General features: G+C 41.5%; 1 protein-coding gene across 4 annotated transcripts in view; it reads right to left on the bottom strand.

The window, feature by feature from the left end:
• The window catches only part of mpp2b (MAGUK p55 scaffold protein 2b), a 46,400-nt gene that overhangs the window by 15,718 nt on the left and 6,242 nt on the right, over nucleotides 1–24,440 (bottom strand). For 2 of the 4 annotated variants that reach the window (XM_005721642.1, XM_005721641.1), the window contains 2 exons: nucleotides 16,321–16,400; nucleotides 1,477–1,577 (listed from right to left, as the gene is read on the bottom strand). In XM_005721642.1, the coding sequence (XP_005721699.1) occupies nucleotides 1,477–1,577; nucleotides 16,321–16,351 (132 nt within the window). In that variant the 5' untranslated portion in view covers nucleotides 16,352–16,400. Of the gene's footprint in view, nucleotides 1–1,476; nucleotides 1,578–1,701; nucleotides 2,960–11,862; nucleotides 12,181–16,320; nucleotides 16,401–24,440 lie in introns of those variants that run through there. The other 2 variants (XM_005721640.1, XM_005721643.1) reach the window with 2 other exon arrangements.

Genomic DNA, 24,440 nt, shown 5'->3' with positions numbered 1-24,440 from the left:
AAATACGTCCCCAATGTTACCACATCACACAGGCATACACACTGTGACACGAATGACCCACACGTACACACTGTTAGTTACTCGTTGTGTTATATATGCAACTTTTCAAGATTGCTCTGTACAATTTTTCACCCAACTTGTTACTGGCGCAGCCTTCTCTTGTGGTCCCAGGTTGCAACTGAATTAGCACGACTGATCACCAAAATATGTCCCAGCTGCTCTGTCAGCCTTCTGGCACTTCCCACTGAAGCCACTGCTCCACCACTTCCCGACTGAGGCCGGGGAGCCATCCGGCCGAGCCGACTAACCCCCACCCCCAAGTGGTACCCCAAATACTGTACCTACATACATCCAACTGCGCACTTCGGGTTGGCAATGAGCCCCTGCCTCAGACACTCCAGGACCCCAGCCACCCACTGCACATGCTCCACCCAGGTGTCACTATGGATGATGGATCATTCAGGTAGGCCGCAGCATATGCAGCGTGTGGATGCAGCACCCAGCCCATAAGTCACTGGAAAGTGTCTGGGACTCGGAAAAAAAAGACAATTGGAAGTGTGGCAAAATGGTACAAACTGTACGGATTGGAACATGCTGTCTTTTCCTTGGACTCTGGAGACAAGGGAATCTGCCAGTAGGCCTTGGTTAAATCCAGTGTCTGAAAAAGGGAGCAGTGCCTAACCGGTCCAGGAGCTCGTCGACCCAGGGCATGGAATAAGTGTCAAACTGTGACACTTGATTCCTCTGTGGTAGTCAACACAGAACCCTATAGACTATGGGGCTACACCATCCTCATCCTCATGAATGAACTCACGAATCATGAATTTTAAAGTCTTATTCAGCCAATCCACCAGCCCGTCAGTCTGAAGGTGGTAGACGCCAGTCCGAACTGATTTAATGCCCAGTAATTCATACAGTTCTTTTACTTTCGAGACATGAACGATGTGCCATGGTCAGTCAGTATCTTTTCGGGATGCTGACTTGAGAGATGACCTGAAACGGCACCTGTGCTACACTGTTTGCATAAATGGTCTGCAGCAGCACTGCTTTGGGATATCACGTTGCATAATCCACCAGAACTAATACAAAGTGATATCCACCAGTGAAATGCCCCGATGAGGTCCATCCCAATGCGGTCATATGGGACCTCCATTAATGGTAATGGGCACAATGGTAATGGTAGTGGAAAACCACTTCCCAGCAGCTTTTAGGCACCAACTGGATGTGTTCATCTTCCGTGCAAGTGTCACGGCTCACTCGATAAAGCCTATCTGTGATCAACACAAAATGCAGGTAGGTCAGTGCTGCGTCAGGGCTCCACTTGGCCATTAATTCTTATCACCTGTTCTGAGCTAAGAGTTTCATCACAAATCCACTGCCTCACAACTCCTCTGCAGCGGAGCCGCAGAACACATCCACGTCACACACACATTTCACACACTTATTTATGTATTTATTTATTGAAGTCATTCTCACCACTGGGCTCTCCATGATGCCTTTGAGGAAGATGAGGTCCAGGTCATTGGCAGTTGTGGAACTTGTGCTGTCACTCAGTGTGTCCAGGGCCTGATGCATGGCTATACAAACATCAAAAAAAGGAAAAAGAGAGAAAACACACAAAAAAAGAAAACAGAGTTTATCTCACTCTACTACTGTGCTACCTTCCACTGCTACCCATGGGAAACAGACTGAACAGCTCACCTCAAAGACAAAGGGAGCACATATACAGTAGCTCATACTTCATTCGCGAGTGAAAGAAGTCTGGAGGGAAAGTGAGCAGAAGGGAGGAGGGGAGGAGGGAAAGGAGGAGCAGCCTCACATCCTTTCCCAAGCAATTTCACCTCTGTCAGTCACTCTGCTCTTAAGTCTGTCACAAGTGGCAGTATCTTTCTCCCACAACTCCCGACTTCCTCCTTCCCTCTCTCCTACACATAAGTTCGCACACGCACACACACATTCACACACTAACTCGCTCCAGCTATACAACAACAAAGCTGCTGAAGTTGCTCAGCGAATAAACATTTTTTTCCATCAGAACACTGTTTTACAACTTGGATAAGAATAGATTTTAATAAGCCATAACTCAGCGGTCTCGTTTTGAAATGAACTTTCTGGCTCGTGGAGAAGCTTCAGTGAGAAACATGAATGCATGAATGCTCCTCTCTCTCTCTGTGATGTAAACTCAGACTGCTAAACCCTAACCAATCAATCAGCAGCCGCAATGAGACATCAACAATTCGATGGCGGTCAGAGAAGGTTCAGTCTATCCTTAAAGCATTGCTTTCGACTTACACTCTGACTCCTACTGGGAAGCATTAATCACAGCAGACATGGCTGCCAGAAGAGTGGGTATTTTCGCTAACAGGGAACAGAAATGGTCTAAGTTGGTAAACAGACACTAAGGCCTTTGTGTCAACCCAACACCGGTTCTTAATGTTCGAGATACTGGCAGAGCAGTGTCCCTGCACATATCCAGCATGGCTGACTTCAAAGCTCTCACCACCTCAAAGGCTCATATTAAGATGTGACTGATCAAATAACAGGGCGGCTATTTCCTTTTGTGTTAAAAGTCTGTGTCCCAGTTTCCTGGAAAAGGTAGAAGACTGAGTGTGTTCTTACTCTGTTGAATTAAAAAACCAGAGCCCAACTAATACAGCATTTTTAAGACTGGTTATTTAAAAATTCAACTTATCAGTCACTATGTTTTTCTTCCAGACACATTTAACAGATCCCTAACATTTGTTATGTATGTGCTTACTAGGAGAATAGGACAATGCAACTTAAAAGAAATCTTGTTTTATTGTCACAATAAGTTGCGGATGATCTGCTAGCACCAGCTGGCAGTTGTGTTTACGGCATTTCAAATGCCTGTCATTAACAGGGAAGTTGCAGAGTGCCCTCTAGTGGACAAACAATGCCACATCAACAGTAATTACACGATTGAAGGGTGTTTCTTCACGTTTTTAATTTTTGTTTACTGGCTGTTATGAATGCAGATACTGATATATCTCCCATAGTTAACACCAGCTGATATAATAGCTCCACGAATCGAATGATCAGGCTAAAAATAAACAAACAAGTAAAATAATGAGAGAGCTAATACAGCTATCTAAAACGAGAGCTCATGAAAAAAATTCTAAAGTAAATTGAATTTTGCTGTTAACAACAGCAGCAACAATGCAATTAATTGGCATAAAACGCATTGATTTATTCTTGTATAACTAACAGCCATACTTTTGTTAAATATATAATTTTACAATATATGCCACACCATATAACAGAACTCTGCAGACATTAACACCACATTAAATCTGTCCTAAAATAAAATTGATTTTTGATTTGATTTTCCACCTTCTGAGCTGTGAGAGCAAAAAGAGCTACAACACAAACACGTGTAATAAAAAATAAACCAACATAAAACAGTAAATACATTTATCAGTGAGCCAGGAAATATCACATAATAGAAAACTTCACATTTTTGTTGCCCCCCTGAAAGCCTGATAACAATGCATGCAGCTGCTCCATTGACATTACGCAATAACAAGAGTCTTAAATAATTTTATTAACTTACTTAATGCTATTTAATTTTATTTTTAATGCTTCAATGCTTGGTTCTGGCTTCACTGCACACTTTTTATTGATCATTAACCATAAAAATTTAGGTGTCCTAGTTTCATTTTAGTGAAGTGAAGCTCAGCATGTTCGCTAATTCATTCAACTTAGTTCCATATTTTTCCAAATAAAACTGGCAAATGGCTTAACAGTGACAGATTTGAGATATTTAGAGAGTAGCCACAAACCTATTTTTGGTCTACTTCTGTTAAGTATTATTAAATGCACACTTGAAATACTAACAAACACATTGAGAGCAAGCTGTTCTTGTCTCTGCCTATAGCGAGAAATAAAAGGTAGAAAGGAAGAAAAGAAGACAACGGAAGACCACCTCAAAGATTACACAGTCCATCCGTCCTCTTGCCCAACACTTTCACAAGTAAATTAAATTAATAATTTCACAAGTCTTCCGCAGTGGAGTCTTTTTTCTCTTCCCTTTTTCCCTCTAACACCAGCTCTGCTCCAGCAGGAGAGTTGCCAAGTTTGCGTCTGGCAGAGAATATCACACCAGCAGGCCTGGTTTACAGGTCCTGCATAATTCTCTTTAATCATTGCAACTGTACGCAATTGTTGCTGTCACATCGGCCCTTTCCCCAATCTTAGTTCATCTCTGCTGTGCCCAGACACGTGTGAGGATTTTTATTTCTTTTAGTCACATGTTTCACTTCCATCTTTTTTATCATCTTTTCTAGCTCTCATCCAACTTGTCACTGGCTGTTTTAATACACTTACACATCAGCCACTCTAACCATCCTGATAAAACAGGCAGCTGCTTTACCAAAGCGTGTCAAAGATTTTACACAAAGCCACAACAAAATATCACAAACTGGAAATGGTTTTGACTCACATTTAGGCACAAAGGAACCATCAGAAAGTGTGAAAAGGGCCAGTGTTTAATAATCACACTGCGGAGTATTACTGGAATACATCTATTATTCAGAGAAATTATTAAAAATCCAACTTGTCCTCTTTGGGTATCGTTGCCTTTCTTCTATGTCCAAGTTTATGCACATAATTCATGATGTATAACAAGCACTATAATGTAATAAGCACTGCTTCCCCTATTTTTCGTGGTGTGCATCAAAGCAAATATCACAGAGGCGTGTCCACAGAGATAAATTTCACCCACCCAGAAGAATCAGCCACCCACGTGGTGAAATCCATATTTTTTTAAATCACAGTGGCTTTTATGTTGTTTTTTTCCTCTTTTCATTTTGTGTTCCTTTGTGTTTTATGTGATTTTCTTCACAGGTCTTCAAAAATCTCTCAGTGCTCCTCTTATATACAGAACACATGTTCAAAGTACGGCAATTTTTCTTGAATGAACTGCAAAATCTGCTTCTAGTTACAAATGTTTGACCCTAGTTTTTTTCTTTCCCCCCTTCCTACAAGTGACATTAACAGTGTTCGCATAATAAATTATAGTGCTATAACAATGTAGTGTAGTAGTGTTGTCACTGTAGTCACTGGGTAACAGCTTGATTGGTCTTTCCTCTGGTGCACGACCCAACAGGTCTACTGAAGCAATACGAGATCCAGCAGATCTATCACAATAAAGTCCTTGTTAATAAATGTTCACTGTAATGCTAAATGACCACAGGGCCTGGTAGGAGTTTGTTTTGTGTTAACAGTGTAGTGCTGTACTATTAACAGGGAAATGGGAGCACATCAATATGAGAAGTTGTACATATTAGGCTCAAACAGAAGGAATTATAAATTAAAGTCTTTAATAAAAGCCCCCTTCAAATAAAGGCCTTGATACTTTCTGCAGGTGAGGTAAATAAAAGCTCCAGCTACTTCTGTGGAAGAAACAAAAAAACCCACATAAATTAGACACTCAATCCGTCAACGAGTCCAAATTGCATTCACAACAGGCCTGACAGTCGTTTAGTCTGTACTCAGCTTAAGATAAAGTATTCATTGGCTTCTTTTTATACTGCAAGCTTCTCTTTCAAACAACTTCCTGTTTAGCATTCAGGTGGAATGTTTCACCTTGTACACCACCACTGTCACAGCAGTCCTGCCTTGCAAAAACCTGCCATAGAGCTGCAGCGTATTACTGAATGCATCTCTCTTCTGCTCACGACTCATTTCAGATTGAAGTTGCGTGTCGACATTTGTGTATTAATATGCTACGTGCCTTTTTTTTTTTTTTGTCCGTTCTGGGGGCCTTTACAGGTGAGAACTCAGGCGAAAGTTATTTTTCGCTTCGCTGAATCCAAATTGCCTCTACCACACACTGTAACTTGATACCATTACGGAGCTTTCATTTAGCAGGTGAGGGCTTAAAAGCACAAAGGGGGACTCAGGTGTGCCAACAGACTTAACCAGCTACAAGCACATTATGCCCTCTACTCAATCTACTCTTCCAGGGAAAAAAAGCTTCACGCTTGAGCAGATTTTCTCTTTGGAGCATTTCACTATTTTACATTTGCTGGATTTATGGATAAACTCCTGAAGAAGCAGAATATTATGAGAAAACCTGAACATTTTAAGGAAGTTAAAACGGAGTGATGGCTGATTTTTAATATAGGTTTAGATGAAAACCCAATCTACAGTAGTTAGCAGCCAAAAAATTGAAAATTATAACATGCTGTGGTGGCTCCCTGCAACCGCCTCTCAACAAAGATTGCCAAGATACCGCTTGCCTGCCTCTGCTACAGCAGGGGACGTGTAATTAAAGGAAACTAAATTAAAGGTGCTTTTGTCTGTTAAAGTCTCATCCGAGCGCCTGCTCACCTCCAAGGAGAGTTACAATTAAACCCAATGTCACGGACGCAGCCAAACAATCTGGGCTGTTATTGTTTGCGTTTGGAGCACAGCAGGGTGCAAGGACCTCTCAGTGAAGGTTATTCTGTTGCTATGGAGCAGCAGTTAGGGAAGCAGGGAGAGGGTACACAGAGGGACTGCGGGAGGGTGGAAAAAAAAAAAGGAAGGAAAATTTGTGGGAGATGCAGATGTGTTGTTGTTTCTCTATGTGGAATCCTCACGGGGTATTACAGTACTCACAGAGGAGTACAGTGTGCAGCTGACTCTTTACTCCCAGTTGTTTCTAGCTGTAAAAACAGTCTGGTCTGCTTAATACGCCTGAGATACACAATGTGTTTTAGAATGCAGAGCCAGATGAAAAAAAGTCAGTTAAAGGAGCTCTTTTGGCAACAGGTAATGAGCAAGCAAGTAGGTTATTTTTTTCTAGCAAATAGTAGATGTGATGTTTAAGGCATCATCGGCAACTAATAATAATAATAATAATAATGGATTGCATTTATATAGCGCTTTTCTGGAGACTCAAAACGCTTCCACATTCACACACTGGTGTGAGGCAAACCACAGTTGTAGCCACAGCTGCCCTGTGCTGCCATATCGCGCCATCAGCCCTTCAGGCCAACACCAGTAGGCGGTAGGGTGAAGTGTCTTGCTCAAGGACACAACGACCAGGACAGACAGAGCTGGGGTTCGAACCGGCGACCTTACACGATACATAAGGATAAGGTTACAAGATGAGCTTCCCAACCCCCTGAACCACGGTCGCCCTAACCCTAGTCCTGTGTCTTTTTATAAGACTGATCACCTCTTAGACCCCTGACAGCCAAGAAAAGAAAACAAGCAACAATATTTTTAATAGAATAGAGTTAAGGGTAATGACTAAGACCTCACAGGGTTAATTCTACTTCAAAATATGGGCTTTTTTCATTTCAAATGTGGATTGAAATTCAGTATAGCTTTTAAAAGGACACTGAAAGTCCGTATTGGCAAATGCCTGGCAGTGACAAATCAGGGCACTTGCACTGGATGAGGTAAATGTTTAGGTTCTCAGTTTGCACAGCCAGTAACAACACCGGCTTTGTCCCGTGAAACACAGACAGATTCCTGAAGAAGCTCATTGATATTCTCATTGTCTCCTGGAAGAGCTGCTAGAAGTCGCTGCAAGTTGCTGGAAGTCACCTCTATAAAAAAGAAAATACTATTTGGCCTTGAAAGACATTATTAAATACTTTTATGTTGCTTTTAGATTTGATTCAGTTCCCAGCTCTCCAGCTAAATATAATTAACTATCAATCCCTCAGGTAGCAAAAGATAAATGTTTAAGACACTGGTGGAGAATGATATTGGATTGGAATATATTCCATGCGGTGTGTACGTGCTAGAACTGATGAGTCGTTAAGGCCGAAGCATTCTATGAATTTATCCCAGTGCAATGGGATTCATGAATATTTCCAACATGACACAGTGTTGCAGCTTGAAGCCCTCTGAGTGCAATCAGTCTGATGAGATTCCTTCAGGAACAACAACACAGAGCGTACAAACTACAACTAAAGCAAACAGAATGAGCACACAGTTGGGGCACGCGCACTCAACTCTGAATTATTAAGTCAACATCCTCCTCGTGGCGTCTCACTGAAAAAGAAAACGGGTTCGTAATGAGGAGGTGTAATAATGTCGTCTGGAGCACGTGTGTGCACAACAATTGTGTAATTTACTTGCATGGTCAATCAGCATGGGTGCGTTTGTTTGTGTGCTACTTGTAGAGACTTGCCTGTAAATAATTAGATCTCCTCGTTAAAAACATAATAATAACTCCACTACATTAATGTGGCTGCACACATAATACACAGTTCTAAGTTTTGGACTTAAACATCACAATGTGAAATGAAGGTAGTGGGAAAATAATCAGCACCCACAGGTGTTGTCACTTCCTGCTGATAAGGCCTCTGCTCAGGATGAGATTAAGTGAAGCAGCTGAATTACATGAAGGAATTACATGAAGCATTAAATGTTTTATATAAATAATGCTGCAGGGACCGTGTGCCTGTGTGTGGGTTTTTGTGTGTTTTAACAAGTGTCAGAAATTCCAACTTGTGATTCTGACTCTGGTTTTTGCCTGACAGAGTGGTTTAAAACAGGATGCAAACGCAGCACGCGTATGGTTAATATCTACTTTCCCCAGATTAAAAGAGCAGTGAGTCAGATACAGTGCGTGCATGCCCACAAAACCTGGTCATGGAGTAGAGATTAAGTGATGCACAACAACAAAAAAGGAGTGCCCTACAGAAACATAACTGTATAAAAATATAAGTGGATTGTTTCATCAATCTCAAATAAGTAGTTTTTTGTAAACTTCCCCATTCTGGTCACTTTTGGCAAAAACCTTTAACATCAGCTATCCCATCTCTACATCAGCTTCCTGTTTTTTCAATGCCACTGTCTCCAAACCATACATCATAGCAGGTCTCACTACCAATTCGTAAACCTTACACACTGTCTGTTGCTTTGGATGGTTGCCCTCAACTATTTAAACTCATCCACCTTTATTACCTCTACTCCTTGCATCTTCAGCTTGCCATCAGCCTCATTCTCATTAACACACATGTATTCTGTCTTGCTTCAACTGACTTCTACTCCTCTTTTCTCCCATACGCCCTTCTACCTGTTTTCTACTTCCACTACAGATCACAGTGTTGTCTGCAACCATCACTGGGACTCCTGCCTAACTTCATTGCTAAAAAATCTTAACTGTAATAGCTCCAATGAAAAAAAGCAGAAATGTCAGGGGTTATTTTACAGAGATATTTCACTAAATGATGTTCATTTTTTCAAGGCAATTGCTATGTTATGCATTGTTATCAGCTTGATAATGGCTGTATATTATCCTTGCTTGACTTTTAAAAAATTGTAAGTGATCTAACAGCTATAACAGTGTAGGTAAAAGTCCTATAAAAGGCAATCCTTCCAGTGGAAGTAATCATGACCTTCTCTCTCTAGGTCCCAGATAGCCAATCAGCAGGATGAGGGACTTTTAAGCAGCCTCCCTATCACCATGGTGATGCTTGCTACATGGTGATGCTACAAGCTGGCATGCTATGGATGCAGGTCAGATCGCCTTATTAGCTGTATGAAGGTCACCAGTGGAGACAACACTTGTGATATTTGTTGACATTTTGCAATTGGACAGCAGCCCCTCCTCCACCCCCCATGACCACAGAAACTGTCAACAAAAAGATGATTTTGTGTTACGTCCCCCCCCCTGTCCCGTTTGGTTCTTTTGCCATCAGAATTATTGTCTATATTTTATTCTATTTTCACTTGCTACACACGGGACAGACATGACTGGGGGAAAGAAAAGGGAGAAAGAAAGAGAGGTAGGGAAAGAAAAACAGCGGGGAAGAGGAACGGTGATAAAGGGCAAAAAACAAAAGCAAACGAAACAAACAGACAGAAAATACATACATCAATCACCTGGATCACCTGTTGAGAAAGAAAAAAGAGAAAACAAGCAAAAAAAAAAAAAAAAAGAGCAATATAATAAACAACATCATCGTGACGACCTATGTGAATATAACAGTAAATACTAAATATTGAATATTATTGTGCAGCACGTAAGATCGACAGCGCACAGTGTGCTTTGAGGTAGCAGCCAAAAAGGGTGTCGTTTGTGTCTGTGAGCACCCGTGTGTACACCTGTGAGCGTGAGCGCGCTTGTATTCAAAAGGTTCCTTCGTGTAATGATCTGCTAGAGGGTGTGGGGAGCCATAGCCCCGTCCTCCAGGGCATGAAGCAGCAAATGGAGGAGATCCAGGCTCCAGACATCCAGAGCACAAGAGACCAACAGAGGGGCAACCGTGCCACTCTCCCGGAAAGAGCTGAGGAGAGCCCCAGATGAGGGGTCACTCAGCAGCCGCGGAGCAGAAGCCAGAGGGGGTTGCAGTGACGTGCCCGTGAGCTCTGCCGGCAGCCAGCTGTGCCAGAGTGACCGAGCCCCGGGGCCGAGGGCACCCCACCCCCACTCAAAAGAGATGATTTTGTCTTACGTTCTCACTGTAACTAACCCTAATAACTTTATGAATGTATCTCGCTGTACGCAGGCAAGCAGTTTGAGTCAAACCGTACATCTGTTTTCTTTGGCAACAGTTAATGAAAGAGCAAACCGAGATCACCTGAGTGTGATACGGATGAAATAATTGCCAGTGTCACCACATTATCGAATACTCTCCGCCACAACCGTGTTAAATTGTCCCTTTCTGTTGAAACCCGGCGATTATCTTTGACAGTGTAATCTTACCAACACACTGTACTCAATAATCCATCATCTGTGTTTGAACACTGCTTCATTAGACCGGTAGGCACACAGAATATTCCTCCAATAGTGTGAGAGTTTGTGTACTGTTCTGCAGATGTGTGGAGTGTGTGTGTGTGTGTGTGGAGAAAGGGTGGAAGTGAAAGAGCCGGAGAGTTATCTGAAGGTTGTGAGTGTGACACTTCCAAGCGTGCTGTCTCTGATCAGAACACCGCTGCATATGAATGACCCCCCCCACACCCACTTACTCACCATGAATGTACAATGCACTGGAGGTCTCTCTCTTTATCCTCCTTCTCCGTGTCTCATTCACTGTGCACTGATAGACAGGATGCAAATGCATTGACTGAAAATATGATTCATTACGGCTGTCACCGCTGTCGTGTCAAGCTACACACTGAAAAGCCGAGGATATCTTGCAAGACAGTATACTGTGTGACACAAATTAGACTTGGCAATGATGTAATGATGCTGCTAATTTAACATGACAGCATCAAATACTTGTTTCAGTTCTTATCCCCCTCACCTGATATCCACTGTTTAGCCAAGACAGGCAGCCCATGCATGGACCACAGGGACCCACGTGAATAGATACGAACACACACTCGCAACATATTATTATGTGGTATACAACTTTATCCAGTATTAATGAATTCCATGTATTATAAATGGGTTGTGTGGTACTTGTCACTCAATGCTGTGCTAGCAAACATTGTCTGGCCACTATCATCCAGTACAACAAATTAGCTTTTACACTGAGTTTTTTTTTTGTTTTTTTTTTATTGTGGCATCTAAACTGGTCTCTCTCAGTTTAAAGCTGCTCCTTTCACAATCTCTGTAAATTAAAAGAGAAAAGAAAAAAACGGACTCTGTGTTGAAATGATGTGTTCTAGTGAATAAATGTCTTTGCATTCTGCTGCCTGGGATTCGTCTAAATCGCATGCTGCCCTGGGTCCCATTCTGTCTCTGCTCATCGTCATCACAATCTGGAGACATGAAGCAGCACATCAGGAGCAGGTACAGTATGAATTCCAACACCAACTGGTCCTCAACCACCAACATTATAACACTGAATTGGTTGCTGATTACAGCCTAACTAGTAGCAGCACACACACCTGAACTGCTGTAAACAATCCCTATATTGCTTCGCGGCAGGCAAGTTCCTGTGTTCTTACCTTCTCCCTCCAGCTTGATATCCAGGCCCTCTAGGGAGTTGGCTGAGTCCCCCTCCTCCAGGGAGAGCCTTCCAAACAGGCTGCCAGCCATAGTGAAGAACACCTCACTACAGGACACACACACTCTCTCAGTAACACACCCAATACTGTATCAGAGGCAGTCTGAGAGATCTTCCTCTCCCTCTCTCTCCTTATCGCTCCCTGATTCCCTCCTCTTTCCGCCAAAATGACTCCTCGCTAACGGCACCTCGCCGCTCTTCCCCTCCCTCCCTCTCCACCTGCTCTTGACGTGAATGTGTATAAGCTATGCCTGGCCGAGCGTCTTCTCCTCAGCATGAATGAACGGAGACGAGGGAGGGCTGGGTGCATGTGGAAAGAAAGAAGGTGGGGGGACGCGAGAGGAGAAAGAGAGGAGGGAAGTGTGATGCTTTCCTTAAGAGGAGGGTAAAGAGGAGCCAGGAAATTTGCTTGTCTAGGTTTCCCCATGGGGGTCAAGTGGGGGGAGAGAGTAGCAGAGGGTTGGCTTGTAAGAAGGAGGTGTGGTCAAAGAGGTGGCGCTTAGGGAGCGCACTTGTATATTTTGTTACTGCTTGCCATTACTATTACCAGAGGAACAATCACAGACTTGACTTTTTTAAATATAATACAAGTGAAATTATCTAATTAGGAAATTTATATCTGAGCTACTTCGCTGACATAAATTAAAAAAAAAAAACAAAGTTTCAAATAAAACCTGACCCTTCTCTCACCCTTCTCCACGTCTGAACAAAATATATCCCTGCTGGAAATGCTGCTTTTTAAATGTAAAAAAAGACATAAATTGGTTTAGAGAAACAATCGACTGCGTGTTACTAAAAATGCCACTCATCCCAGTCTCAGCCCTTGGCTAGTGCACAAATCAAGACTGACTGACAGCCTATTACACAAAAGACTCAACACACATTCTTGGTATAAATACTTCTCTTTCTTTCTCTCTTCCTCTCCTTTTCTGGCAGCTGACTGCTGGAATTTACTATCATATATAACAAATAACTTTGAGGCTGTGGATTTGAGATTTGGCCCCACGTTAAAAAAACACTGGAGTGACTTTCCCAGACATGTGGGGCTGGATGTAAAAATGATGTGTACGCACAAAAAAACACTTTTTCCCACACATATATCAGTATGTGCATGTGTGTGCATGTGTAAATGTGCAGGCATACCCACATTACTCCAAACAACACAACAATTTTTTTAAATTTACAAATACAATTTACCCATTAAAAACCTCACCGCAACTAATTTTGAGTACTAACTTTATTCTTAACATTTTTTTAAATTATTGATCATTTCTCATGAGCGGTGGCTGTGTATAACAGTCTGCTTCCCTTGTGTGAACTTCTATACACTTTTTCCCTCCTTTTTGTAGCCCAGCTGTTTCTTTTTTTTTTTTTAACTCTGTCACATTCTTTTTGTCTTTTTTCCTTCAGAAGTTTTTCTTCTATTTGTGATTCACATCACAAAATACACATTTTCTTTTACTCCACCACTCTGGTGAAGTGTCTTAAATACAGTTTTATTTACAAATATAAATATACCTTTTTTAGTTATATGCATGTATTTTTCTCCTTTTCACGAGTTTCTGTCTTCAGCGATGAGTGAAAAGGAAATACATGGAGACATGGCTATGTGCCAGTTTACTGTTTAATGCAAAAACATTTTCTCGTTTAAACAAGAAAACATACTTTGACTGATGTCAGAATATTACAGATTTATCCATCCATCCATCCATCTTCATCCGCTTTGTCCGGGGCCGGGTCGTGGGGGCAGCAGCCTAAGCAAAGAGGCCCAGACCTCCCTCTCCCCAGCCACCTCCTCCAGCTTGTCCGGGGGAATACCAAGGCGTTCCCAGGCCAGCCGAGAGATATAATCTCTCCACCGTGTCCTGGGTCTGCCCCGGGGCCTCCTCCCGGTGGGACATGCCTGGAACACCTCACCCAGGAGGCGCCCAGGGGGCATCCTTGTCAGATGCCCGAACCACCTCAGCTGGCTCCTTTCGATGTGGAGCAGCAGCTGCTCTACTCTGAGCCCCTCCCGGATGGCCGAACTTCTCACCCTATCTCTAAGGGAGAGGCCAGCCACCCTTCGGAGGAAGCTCATTTCTGCCGCTTGTATCCGCGATCTCGTTCTTTCGGTCACTACCCACAGCTCGTGGCCATAGGTGAGGGTAGGGACGTAGATCGACCGGTAAATTGAGAGCTTCGCTTTTATACTCAGCTCCCTCTTCACCACGACGGACCGGTGCAGCGTCCGCATTACTGCAGCTGCAGCCCCAATCCGTCTGTCGATCTCCGGCTCCCTTCTCCCATCACTCGCGAACAAGACCCCGAGATACTTGAACTCCTCCACTTGTGGCAGGAACTCATCCCCGACCCGGAGTGGGCACTCCACCCTTTTCCGGCTGAGAACCATGGCCTCAGATTTGGAGGTGCTGATCCTCATTCCCGCTGCTACACACTCGGCTGCGAACCGTTCCAGTGCGAGCTGGAGGCCTTCACCCGATGAAGCCAACAGAACCACATCATCTGCAAAAATCAGAGATGAGATTCTGAGGCCACCAAAGCGAAAGCCCTCCGCCACTTGGCTGCGCCTAGAAATCCTGTCCATAAAAATTATGAACAGAACCGGAGACAAAGGGCAGCCCTGGCGGAGCCCATCACCCACCGGGAACGAGTCCGACTTATTGCCGGCAATGCGAACCAAGCTCTTGCAACGGTTGTATAGGGATCGAATGGCCCGTAGCAATGGGCCAGACACCCCATATTCCCGCAACACCTCCCACAGGACACCCCGAGGGACACGGTCGAATGCCTTCTCCAAGTCCACAAAACACATGTAGACTGGTTGGGCAAACTCCCATGCACCCTCAAGTATCCTGGAGAGGATAAAGAGCTGGTCCAGTGTTCCGCGACCAGGACGAAAACCGCATTGTTCCTCCTGTATCCGAGGTTCGACTAACGGACGAACTCTCCTTTCCAGCACCCTGGCATAGACTTTCCCAGGGAGGCTGAGATTTACAGATTTACTTTCATATAAATGGAAAAATTTTAAACACGTGATGCCAAATTTGCCTCGCAGTCCAGCACTTCTCTGTGGAAGCATTTGCACAGGATACAATGCCTACTTTTGTTATGTTAATCACAAACAGTCACAAATTACTATTCTGGATTCAGCTTGATAACTATAGACAGCTTCAGAGCTGGATAGAAAAGCAACAGTAACTCAAATAACCACTTGTTACAACCAAGGTACGCAGAAGAGGGGGTCTAACCCAGTAAAAGACAGGTGTATCTAATGGATGATGTCACCAAAATCAATAATTAGGGTAAAATTCAAATCTCAAAATTCTGAAAACGCCATGATATTTCCTTGTCCATGGTAGTGCAGCTGCGGTAGCTCTGCTCTGACAAGCCATGATGATTGCTGCGCAAAAGACAATACGCGAACCATTCTGTGGTCTTTTTCCTACCAAAGGAGGAAACACAATTCACCAAAGCAAAGATCCAGATCTGTTCAAAAAAACTCAAGCTCAGCAACTGTCCAGTAACAATAGCTAAAGTGTTATCCTTAAGTTCTACTGAAATATGCATTAACATTTCATTTCATGCAGCTGGCACTCGTATTGTAAATCAACTTTACTTCAGGCTAAAATGTTAGCAATGGCTAACATTGTATGCTAATAAAAACATAATATAATTGTAACATTAGTTGCTTAATCTGCAACCATCGTAAGATTTCATCAGTCAACCAAGTATAATGTTAACATTTTAAATAAATGATCTGCCACCCTGTCACGTTTTAATACAACCTTTTAATAAAGGACTTTAAAATGGTCAACCCATGTACTTAAACATTATGTGTTATTAAATTGGATATTGAGAATCATGTGGTTATACAGGTATTGGTTTCTGATATCGTGACATTCCTAGTAACTAATAAAGTGTCCAATGAATGACTGTATTGTATTGTAGCAGCCACCGACTAACTACAGATCTACAGAGTTCAAAAGAGCTGACCAGAAAAAAAGCTAACTGCCAAAGTAAGTAAGACCCTTACACGACACTTGGAGGTTAATCTCTTCCACGTCCTGCTATTTCAGTGACAATCTTTAATAAAAAAAAGTCACTTTATGTGTCAAATGTGTGTTCATCTGAAAACTTGCACAGTTATGTATACACCGATGTATACTACTCAGCTCTCATGCATTTGGCAAATCCTTTAAAGCATGACTGATCTAGAACTGGCGTTTTACCGCTCGGTTAGCCAGCTCATTAAGTCACATTAGTACTCTGGAGATGAGATACAAGTACTGACTGAAAGAATAATCACTAACCAATCTCTTCCTCTCAATATCTCACTCACTCACTCACACACGCACGCACGCATGCGCAATCTTCACAGCGAGACCGAGACACTTACCCGAGTCAGAGCTGGATGTGGCCACGGGCATTTTAGAAACTGGTTCTTCTGAGTATCCTCCACAAGACTTGTTAGGTCAACTGCAATAAAAAAAGAGAGTGCAAAACAAGAAGGTAGATGCATTAAAAAACGAAAACCTTTATCTATCCCACTGCTGGGTTAGAATTAGGAATGAAATAAGCGATGGAGGGTAAAGTTGTGTTGTTAGGTTGAAGCTCAACACTGAGTGATCGGGAGAAGACTTAGTGTACAAATCCCTTTCTGGCACAAGCGCAGTCAATGGACTAAACATTCACACTAACAAGCTCCCACACAGGGTAATTGGTATTTAACTTTATTAAGACCTAAAAACAGAACAGCTAGTTGCCCTGGTAACATCTAAACAATTTTAGCCATTGTATCTGTTGGGAATACCATTAGCAACAGTTGGAAAGACTTTGTAAGTGGGTTCAGCAAGGCCAGTTATCACTAGCTTAGTGAGGATCTCTGCTGACTCTAATTGATCCATTTATCGTCATGAAAACGTAACAAGCGTCACAGGCAGAAGACTGCAGGATTAACGATCTATTGTTCTGGGATCTAAAATTGGCTCCTCAAGTCATGGAGAATTTGTGAAAATACAAACAGTGAAAAGTAAATAAATGACATGGCGAATGAGGGGGAACATAAACTCAGCAGAACAATGAATGGGAATCGTGTCTATAGAGAAACTGAAAATGTAAGCCGAGGAGAAAAGGCAGGAGGAAACTAAAACGTATGCAAGGGAGTTAAAGAGAGAGGGAACAATGGTGAGGAAGAAGAGAGCGTTGCTGATAGGAGACAGGCAGCACTATCCAAGGATGCTAATTCCTGGTTGTCATGACAATAGCTATCCTTAGTGGAATAAATGCTGTAGTGGTCAAAAGCGAGCAATGTCACCGCAGGGTAAATGTCTGTGTCTGGCAACATAAAAATCCCATGTTAGCCTTATTGTCACGTGGATGGGATGATGCTTCTTTTAAAAAAAAATGCTACATTATGAATGTTTTCTGTCAGGGTTACAAAAAAATAAAAATAAATTCAAGCAGCAGCTTCCAGGAAGTTTTCAGCTCTCTGATAGGCTTCACCCAAACTAACTCAAATGACCAAACTGGACCTCTGAACTGGGTTTGGTGCCTTTTGGATCTGTGTACATCACTGACTGCACTAACAGTCAGTCTGAGAAGTCTGCAGTCTCTATTTTATTTGTAATCAGTATCTGAATCTGTGAGATGCATCCATAAGGTCCTTGGAGCAATGCCATCTAAATCTAATCAGTTCTGGTACCAAAGACCCAAGACAGTGTGGCCATAATGCCGATGCTGAGGTAGTAATGTCACAGTGGCTACGTCTACCTTTTTGTGTGTGTGCATAAATAAATTCCAGAATAATACCAGATCAGTCTACTAAAATCAGACCCATACTCAAAGAGGAGTTGCGATTCCTGTCAACTATGGACGGACGAACAGACGGATGTTGGATGCCTCGCTCATTTGTCCCTCAGCTGGATGAGCTAAAAACTTTTATCTTTTACCACTACTGAGCAAATGATATTTTTTAACTTCCCCTTAGGTTGAAATTTCCAATAACAAAGATACTCAGAGCAGTTTCTTGTAGCCCATCAGTTGTCAGTGAGCACAAACATAAAGATGTCTTTAAGCCCAGCGGTATCTAATCTTACTCATTTCATTCTCTGCACTGAGATCAAAATATTCCCAAATCATATTTGCTCAGATATCGTCTGCAGTTTTGTGCCTCAGCATTTTATCAACATATCCCAGGGCACAGATTGAAAATTCAGCTTATTAACTATTAATGTGACCCCACTGTGCTTTTTGGCCTACTTCGAAGGCATACGCTGCAATAAAAACTATGATCTACCAAAATATAGGGAGCTTGGGATTACTGTGTTACCACCACACCTACCTCTTCCATCTGAATAAGTGTCAGAGTGATTTGTTTGGATATACTAATGATACCAAACTGCTGAATATCATTATGCTTTTATTAGTTCGACTGGTTCCACTGGGCCGCGTGTTTTGATTCTGTCTGTGGTCTTTGGCCATATATACTTGCCTTATGTAATGAATCTACTTCTCTTTGTCCCCAGACATGCCATATCATATCACATCTGGAATAATAAAACCCAACTGAATGTAACTGGCCTTTAGAGAAAAGCTTTTGCAGTTTTTATTTTTTTGCGGTTAGTAATTGTTCCTGGGTGTATTTTAACTTAATTCTAACGTGTAATGATAGCAGAAGTGTCCAAAACTGTATATTTGAAAGTAATTTACATAATAATGAACCACAGATGGAAAATATTCTCATTAGATTGCTTGACTGCACGGACAAAGGTCTTGTCTCATTCCTCTTTGTGGATTGAATATAACTGGAGGGCAGTATTTGATCTGAGGAGCAGTACACAAGGGCTGGATGAAAAAAAGGATCTTCAATAATCGTCACAGAGTACAAAAAATTATTTTTTGGTATGACATCAATTTTATCTGAATATACCAATTCATTTAGCAGTCTGCTCAATTACTTAGCAGTTATGTTAAGTTTTGTGTTTTTTCATATTAAACCACAATTTTGTGGTTTAATATGAAAAGAAGACAATAAAAAGCCTTATTCTGAAATACTTTCAAATTAACCACTGAAAGACGTAGCTTGATAATCTATTTCAAATCTGACATTATTCCTCCCTTTTATAGTTTTTATATCGCTATATAACCCTTCTTCAAGTAGTATCACAAATTTAAACCTACAAATCAATCTCATCACAAAGTTATTACATTTTGTATTTAAAGTATTAAGCTATTTTTATTGACTCGGTGAGAAACAAATCTATTCTTTTGCTCACTAAACGGACTGTTCTCTGGATTTGTGATTCATATGAATATTGTTGATGACAGTATTAAGGAAGAAGCTCCAATGTATCATATCTATTCTGGGATTGGATGATTTCATAGCTGCAGATTTAGCACACAGCTGAATCTCCCTCTAAAAACCTTAGTGCAGCGTTTGATACTGTTGACCATAATATCCTATTAGAGCGATTAGAACATGCTGTAGGTATTACAGGTACTGCGCTGCAGTGGTTTGTATCATATCTGTCTAATAGACTCCAATTTGTACATGTAAATGGAGAGTCCTCTTCACACACTGAGGTTAATTATGGAGTTCCACAGGGTTCGGTGCTAGGACCAATTCTGTTTACACTATACATGCTTCCCCTAGGCAGTATCATTAGAAGACATAGCATACTCACTATGTACCTTCCTTGGACCACTGCAGACCAGAAACACCCCACAAGAGCTGCAGTTTTGGAGATGGTCTGACCCAGACGCCTAGCCATCACAATTTGGCGCTTTTCAAACTCGTTAAATTCGTCACAGTTTTCCTGTTTCTAACACATCAACTTCGAGGACAAAATTTTCACTTTCTAACATATCGACCCGCTAAAAGGTTCCATGATGAAAAGTTAATCAGTGTTATTAACTGTCTGTGGTCAGAATGTTATGCTTAATCTGTGTTACCTTGTGTTACCTCTTTATCAGACCCTCTTTTGTCTTGCCATCACAAAAAAAGTTACAAACTTTAAGATCTGCCCTACTTAGACCTGTAAGTAGTGATTCTAAAGAAGCAAGAGGAAGGTGGATCCCCTCACTCATACCTCTTAAACCCTGAGGAACACAATTGAAAAAAATATAAAAAATATATTAAGTCAACACTAAACAAGTATAATGCCTGCCCGATAATTGTCCCAATAATAACTGATATAACTCAAATCCACAAATTCCCTTCACTATAACTGTAAACATTGTTTAACCTTAAATTAAGGGTTAAACAATGGAACCCCGACTTACGAATACCCCATTTAACGAAAAACTCAAGTTACGAAGGCACTTAACGGCAATATTTCTGCCCGAGTTACGACAAAATGCCTGTGTAACAAAATCGGCTGGCTCTGATTGGCTGAGCCCAGAATGCACACAATGCCCACAATGCCTTCCGAATCATGTGACAACCCCTTGGCTTTCGTATTTGCACTTCGCTGTTCCACTTGAACGACGTATTGTTGTTGCAGTTAGCAATTAGCCTATAGTCTATCGTTCACTCAAAAGGCGCGATGGGTGCTTCGACTTACGAAATCTTTGACTCTCGGGAACGAATTAATTTCGTAAGTCGGGGTTCCACTGTTCTAGCTTATTTCTCTTCTGAATAATTCATTCATTTCCACCTCATTAGAAGTTTTGATTTTTTTATTTTTACTTAGTTTTCTGCTGAGTTCTGCTGTCAGTTAGGTTTAAATACACCCCCTTTACAATGTCAAACACAGGTTAGAAATCTCAATATTTTCAGCTACTGGGGTCCCAATATTCACACAACCGAAAGTTAACATCACTACCAGAAGCTTTACACTGTCCTTTCTAATGGCATTTAACTGAAAAGCCTGTGTCCACCAATTAATTATTAAATTGAAATATGGTTGAGAGTCCCTCTCTGTTATCGACTAAAATGTGACATTTGGGGCTGAGATATTAATTAACCAGCCTGTGTATCCTGTTTCGTTTACTGGGATTTGTAATTGATCATTTTTTCCCCTGAATCTTTTATTTAGATGGTTAAATTTCCCTTTTTTTCTCACTTATTTTTTAATTTTTGTAATTTTTTTTATACTTTGCACTTCTGATGGCAACACCTACAGGCCGTGTTTCTAAAAGTGTAACAGTAAAACACATTCTTAGATGCTAAACAACTCATGGCTTTTGCAAAACTCTGATCCGAGTGGATCAGGTCCTTAATACCACATACCAAGCCCCCCAAGCTTATCCGAGGCATCCCATGTTTGCACTGAGAAATGACGGCACTTGTTAAAAGTATGCAAAGACCACACAGCAGCTAAGAAGTCAAAGCCGACTGCAGCAGACCTTGGCCATGCAAGATACCAACACACCAGGAGGGTTGGAAGGACAGGATGCCGGGAAGAGAGCCGAACCCTTTGAGCTTTTTACTCTGCTATTCTGCCTTTTGTAATATTAATAGGGTAAATTAGTCGAGAGTCAATGATGGTGCGGTCATAACCAGCCAAGGCATTTTCTTGGTAATTGGTGCCATTTTTAGAGAGAATAGCCTGTTACATTTCTCGCTAACTGCCTTTCTACTACAAGCTACAAGAGACCCTGCATGCAGCTTGTGGGTCAGTGTGTCTTCACTGTAATACTGTATCGCAGCATCTAAACTATCTCTGCTCTCTGAGTGGTTTTTCCCGCTGGGTCCACATTAGTCAGCTCACACACACACGCTCATGCAGATCTCCATCTTGCTCACTGTATTGCAGGAAGAGAGCAGCTGTCATGACATCACATTTGCCGGCCTGCTATCATCTCTACATCAACTGTCAGTTCACCAAAACAAGAGGCCAGCAGCAGGTTTGGTTCTTGTGGTCGACGTACACAAAAAATTATATTCATTTTAATATAGCTTACTCAACATTTCCAGTGGAACAACATTATTCTGGAGATTGCTGCAACACAGAATAAAAAGGGCAAAGGTCAGTTAAAAATATCCCTAGAGTTGAAGGGAATTCTTAATTCTGCATTCAGGGAATTCTTTGTTGCGCAGACTGTAAGCCTACACTTGTGTGAACCCAATGCACTGTGATAAATTTATTATTAACTCCATTTCCTTTAAGGTAGTGCTTGCAGATATATGGCATACAACTGCAAAGAAAGCCTGTGTCCAATTTTCCTGAAATTGCACGCTCCAGGACACTTTGGCCTGGAGCAATGACACAAGCAGCGGCTCAGGTGTTTGTACGCCAAGTGTAAAACGCCTTGAGGTGTTCTCACAGTGAGGCTGCATTAAAGCCTGCACACATGCTCGCACATACAGATACACATGCGAGCACACAAGCACCAGCAACCAAACAAGTCTTAATCCACACATGCAGGCTGGCGTCACGCCTAAAAATAACCCTGTGCTCCCACAGGTTCAGCTCCTCTCATTACTTTACAAGGGAAAACTGTCGTATCCAAGACAACCGTGAGCAGCTCTTTTTCTGTTCCCCGGCGCTTTGCCATGGCAACAAGGGAAAATGCGTAAAATAATAATAAGTTGGAGCTAAAATTGGGTCTATTACAGTGTTTGAGCTACACTTCAACTCAGCTTTGCTCTTTGTCTGTGGAAATGATTTCAGATTAGCTTTATATTTCAAAAGTATTCACACAACAGCCTGGAAATACATTTTGACAGATCTCACCAGCCAAAATTAAGCTTGTAAAGGACACATGACACCAAAACAAACCACAAAAAATCTATGGGACAATTACATAACAGCCATTACTACAAAGAGCCAGCCAAACAAAGAAACATACTGTTTGAGACAATCATGTTGTCGCACTCACACATGCATGCAGCTGGGCTTCACAACAGTCAGTTGTTTAGTGACAGAAGATATCTATGTTTCTTGTTGCTGTTGTAAAGATGCAGGTTAATGGATTCGAATGAGAAATGCGCCGATCAACCGGCCAGGGACTGGATCGGTCAGTTTTCCCAGACAGGCGGGCAGCCAGTCGGCCTCCTATAATTACAATTAAAAGTCTGTTTCATGTCTACACAACACGCGCGCATGCAGCACACGGAAATCACGGCATGCATGCTCGCACCCACACGCTAAAATGTCACTAGCATGATAGAGCCTCACCGTGACACAAACTTGACCAAAGTAAACTGTGGGGGGGACCTGAAATACAGAAACCTAATGAGACAAGCTTTTGCACAACTGAACATGGTCATTTTAAAGACATGAACAAAGAAGTGGCTAAAGCTAGCCAAGAGCCTCGGTATGAGCAAAGGATCAAAATAGTTATGAGTGAAAAAGAGAAAAGTATTGGTGACATGTTATCTAATGAAGTTATAAGCATACTGAAAAATAATGTATGTACCCGACAGCTGTTTTGTTATATAAATCAGTTGGACCTGCTTTTGTTTGATAGGGTAAAATATGTCAGGTAAAGGTGGGCGTACAGCAGCTTATATTTATTTAGTTATAGGTATCTTTTTTCATTAGCAGAGCGCTTTTTTCCAGTTGTTTAAGCAAGTTTAAGCAGTTTAAGAAGATTGTTAAGTTTAATCATTTCTTTAATTTCTTTTCTTTTCTTTTGGGGGGGGGGGGGGTTGCCTATCCGGTCAGTTATAGCTCTTACAAAGAAAAATGAAATTGGCAGAAATTGCTATTGGCAGGTCATGTGTACAAAATAAATAAATAAACATCAGAAGCTGGAATCAGCAAAGAAAACGACAGTTGTTACATCTCTAATTGAAACATTCTAGGAGGGGAGCAATGTAAAAAAAAAGTGTTAATTAGACCCAGTGCTACCTCTGCTTGCTTTGTATACAGAAAGACAACGGTAATTAAAAACTGGACATCATTGAAAATTGTCTTTTAAATGCAAAAAGCAAATAACATTGTGCTGGGGATAAAATATTATCAGCCATGTTTCACAAAACAAAAATTATACTTGACCTTCTAACAGGAAGAATGACATTTATACTGAAAGAAAAAACAAATACATTTGTAAAAGTCTGGAGATATTTCTTTAAACTTTGTAAAATATGAAGTCAATCGGGACAATTGAATGTCATACCTTAGCAGCATTATATCTTTCGAATAGACATCTCAATTCAAGGATATGTAGTACCATGTGTCATAAAAGAGAAGGAGCTTTTGGTTATCTTTGGGGCTTTTTAGTTTAGATTTTACTATTGATCTGTTCAAAAAACAACTAAAAAGTAGACTGTAAAAAACTTTAGGTGGCTGTACTGTTATTTTTATTGTATATCTAATGTGAATTAGCATGAGATTAGTTAAGTAAACTGTTGGGATGAACCAGATGAGGAAATAATAGGATATTTAAGCCTGCTTTTTGGACAAAGTCACCACACAACTTAAATATATTTAGCTGGATTTCGCTGGACAAAGCAAAAGTTATGGGTCTTTTCTCATTTATTTATATAGGAGGCACAGTTTACCCCAAAATAACTCTCCAGAGGAATATTAAACTCAAGGTTATTGCTTCATATGAAGTCAAACTTGATTT

Source organism: Pundamilia nyererei, unplaced genomic scaffold (assembly GCF_000239375.1).
Source record: "Pundamilia nyererei isolate P.nyererei 1_Seehausen unplaced genomic scaffold, PunNye1.0 scaffold00005, whole genome shotgun sequence".
NCBI classification, from domain to species: Eukaryota; Metazoa; Chordata; class Actinopteri; order Cichliformes; family Cichlidae; genus Pundamilia; species Pundamilia nyererei.
Note: the sequence above shows the minus strand (reverse complement) of the source record. Positions and strands in the feature narration are given on the sequence as shown.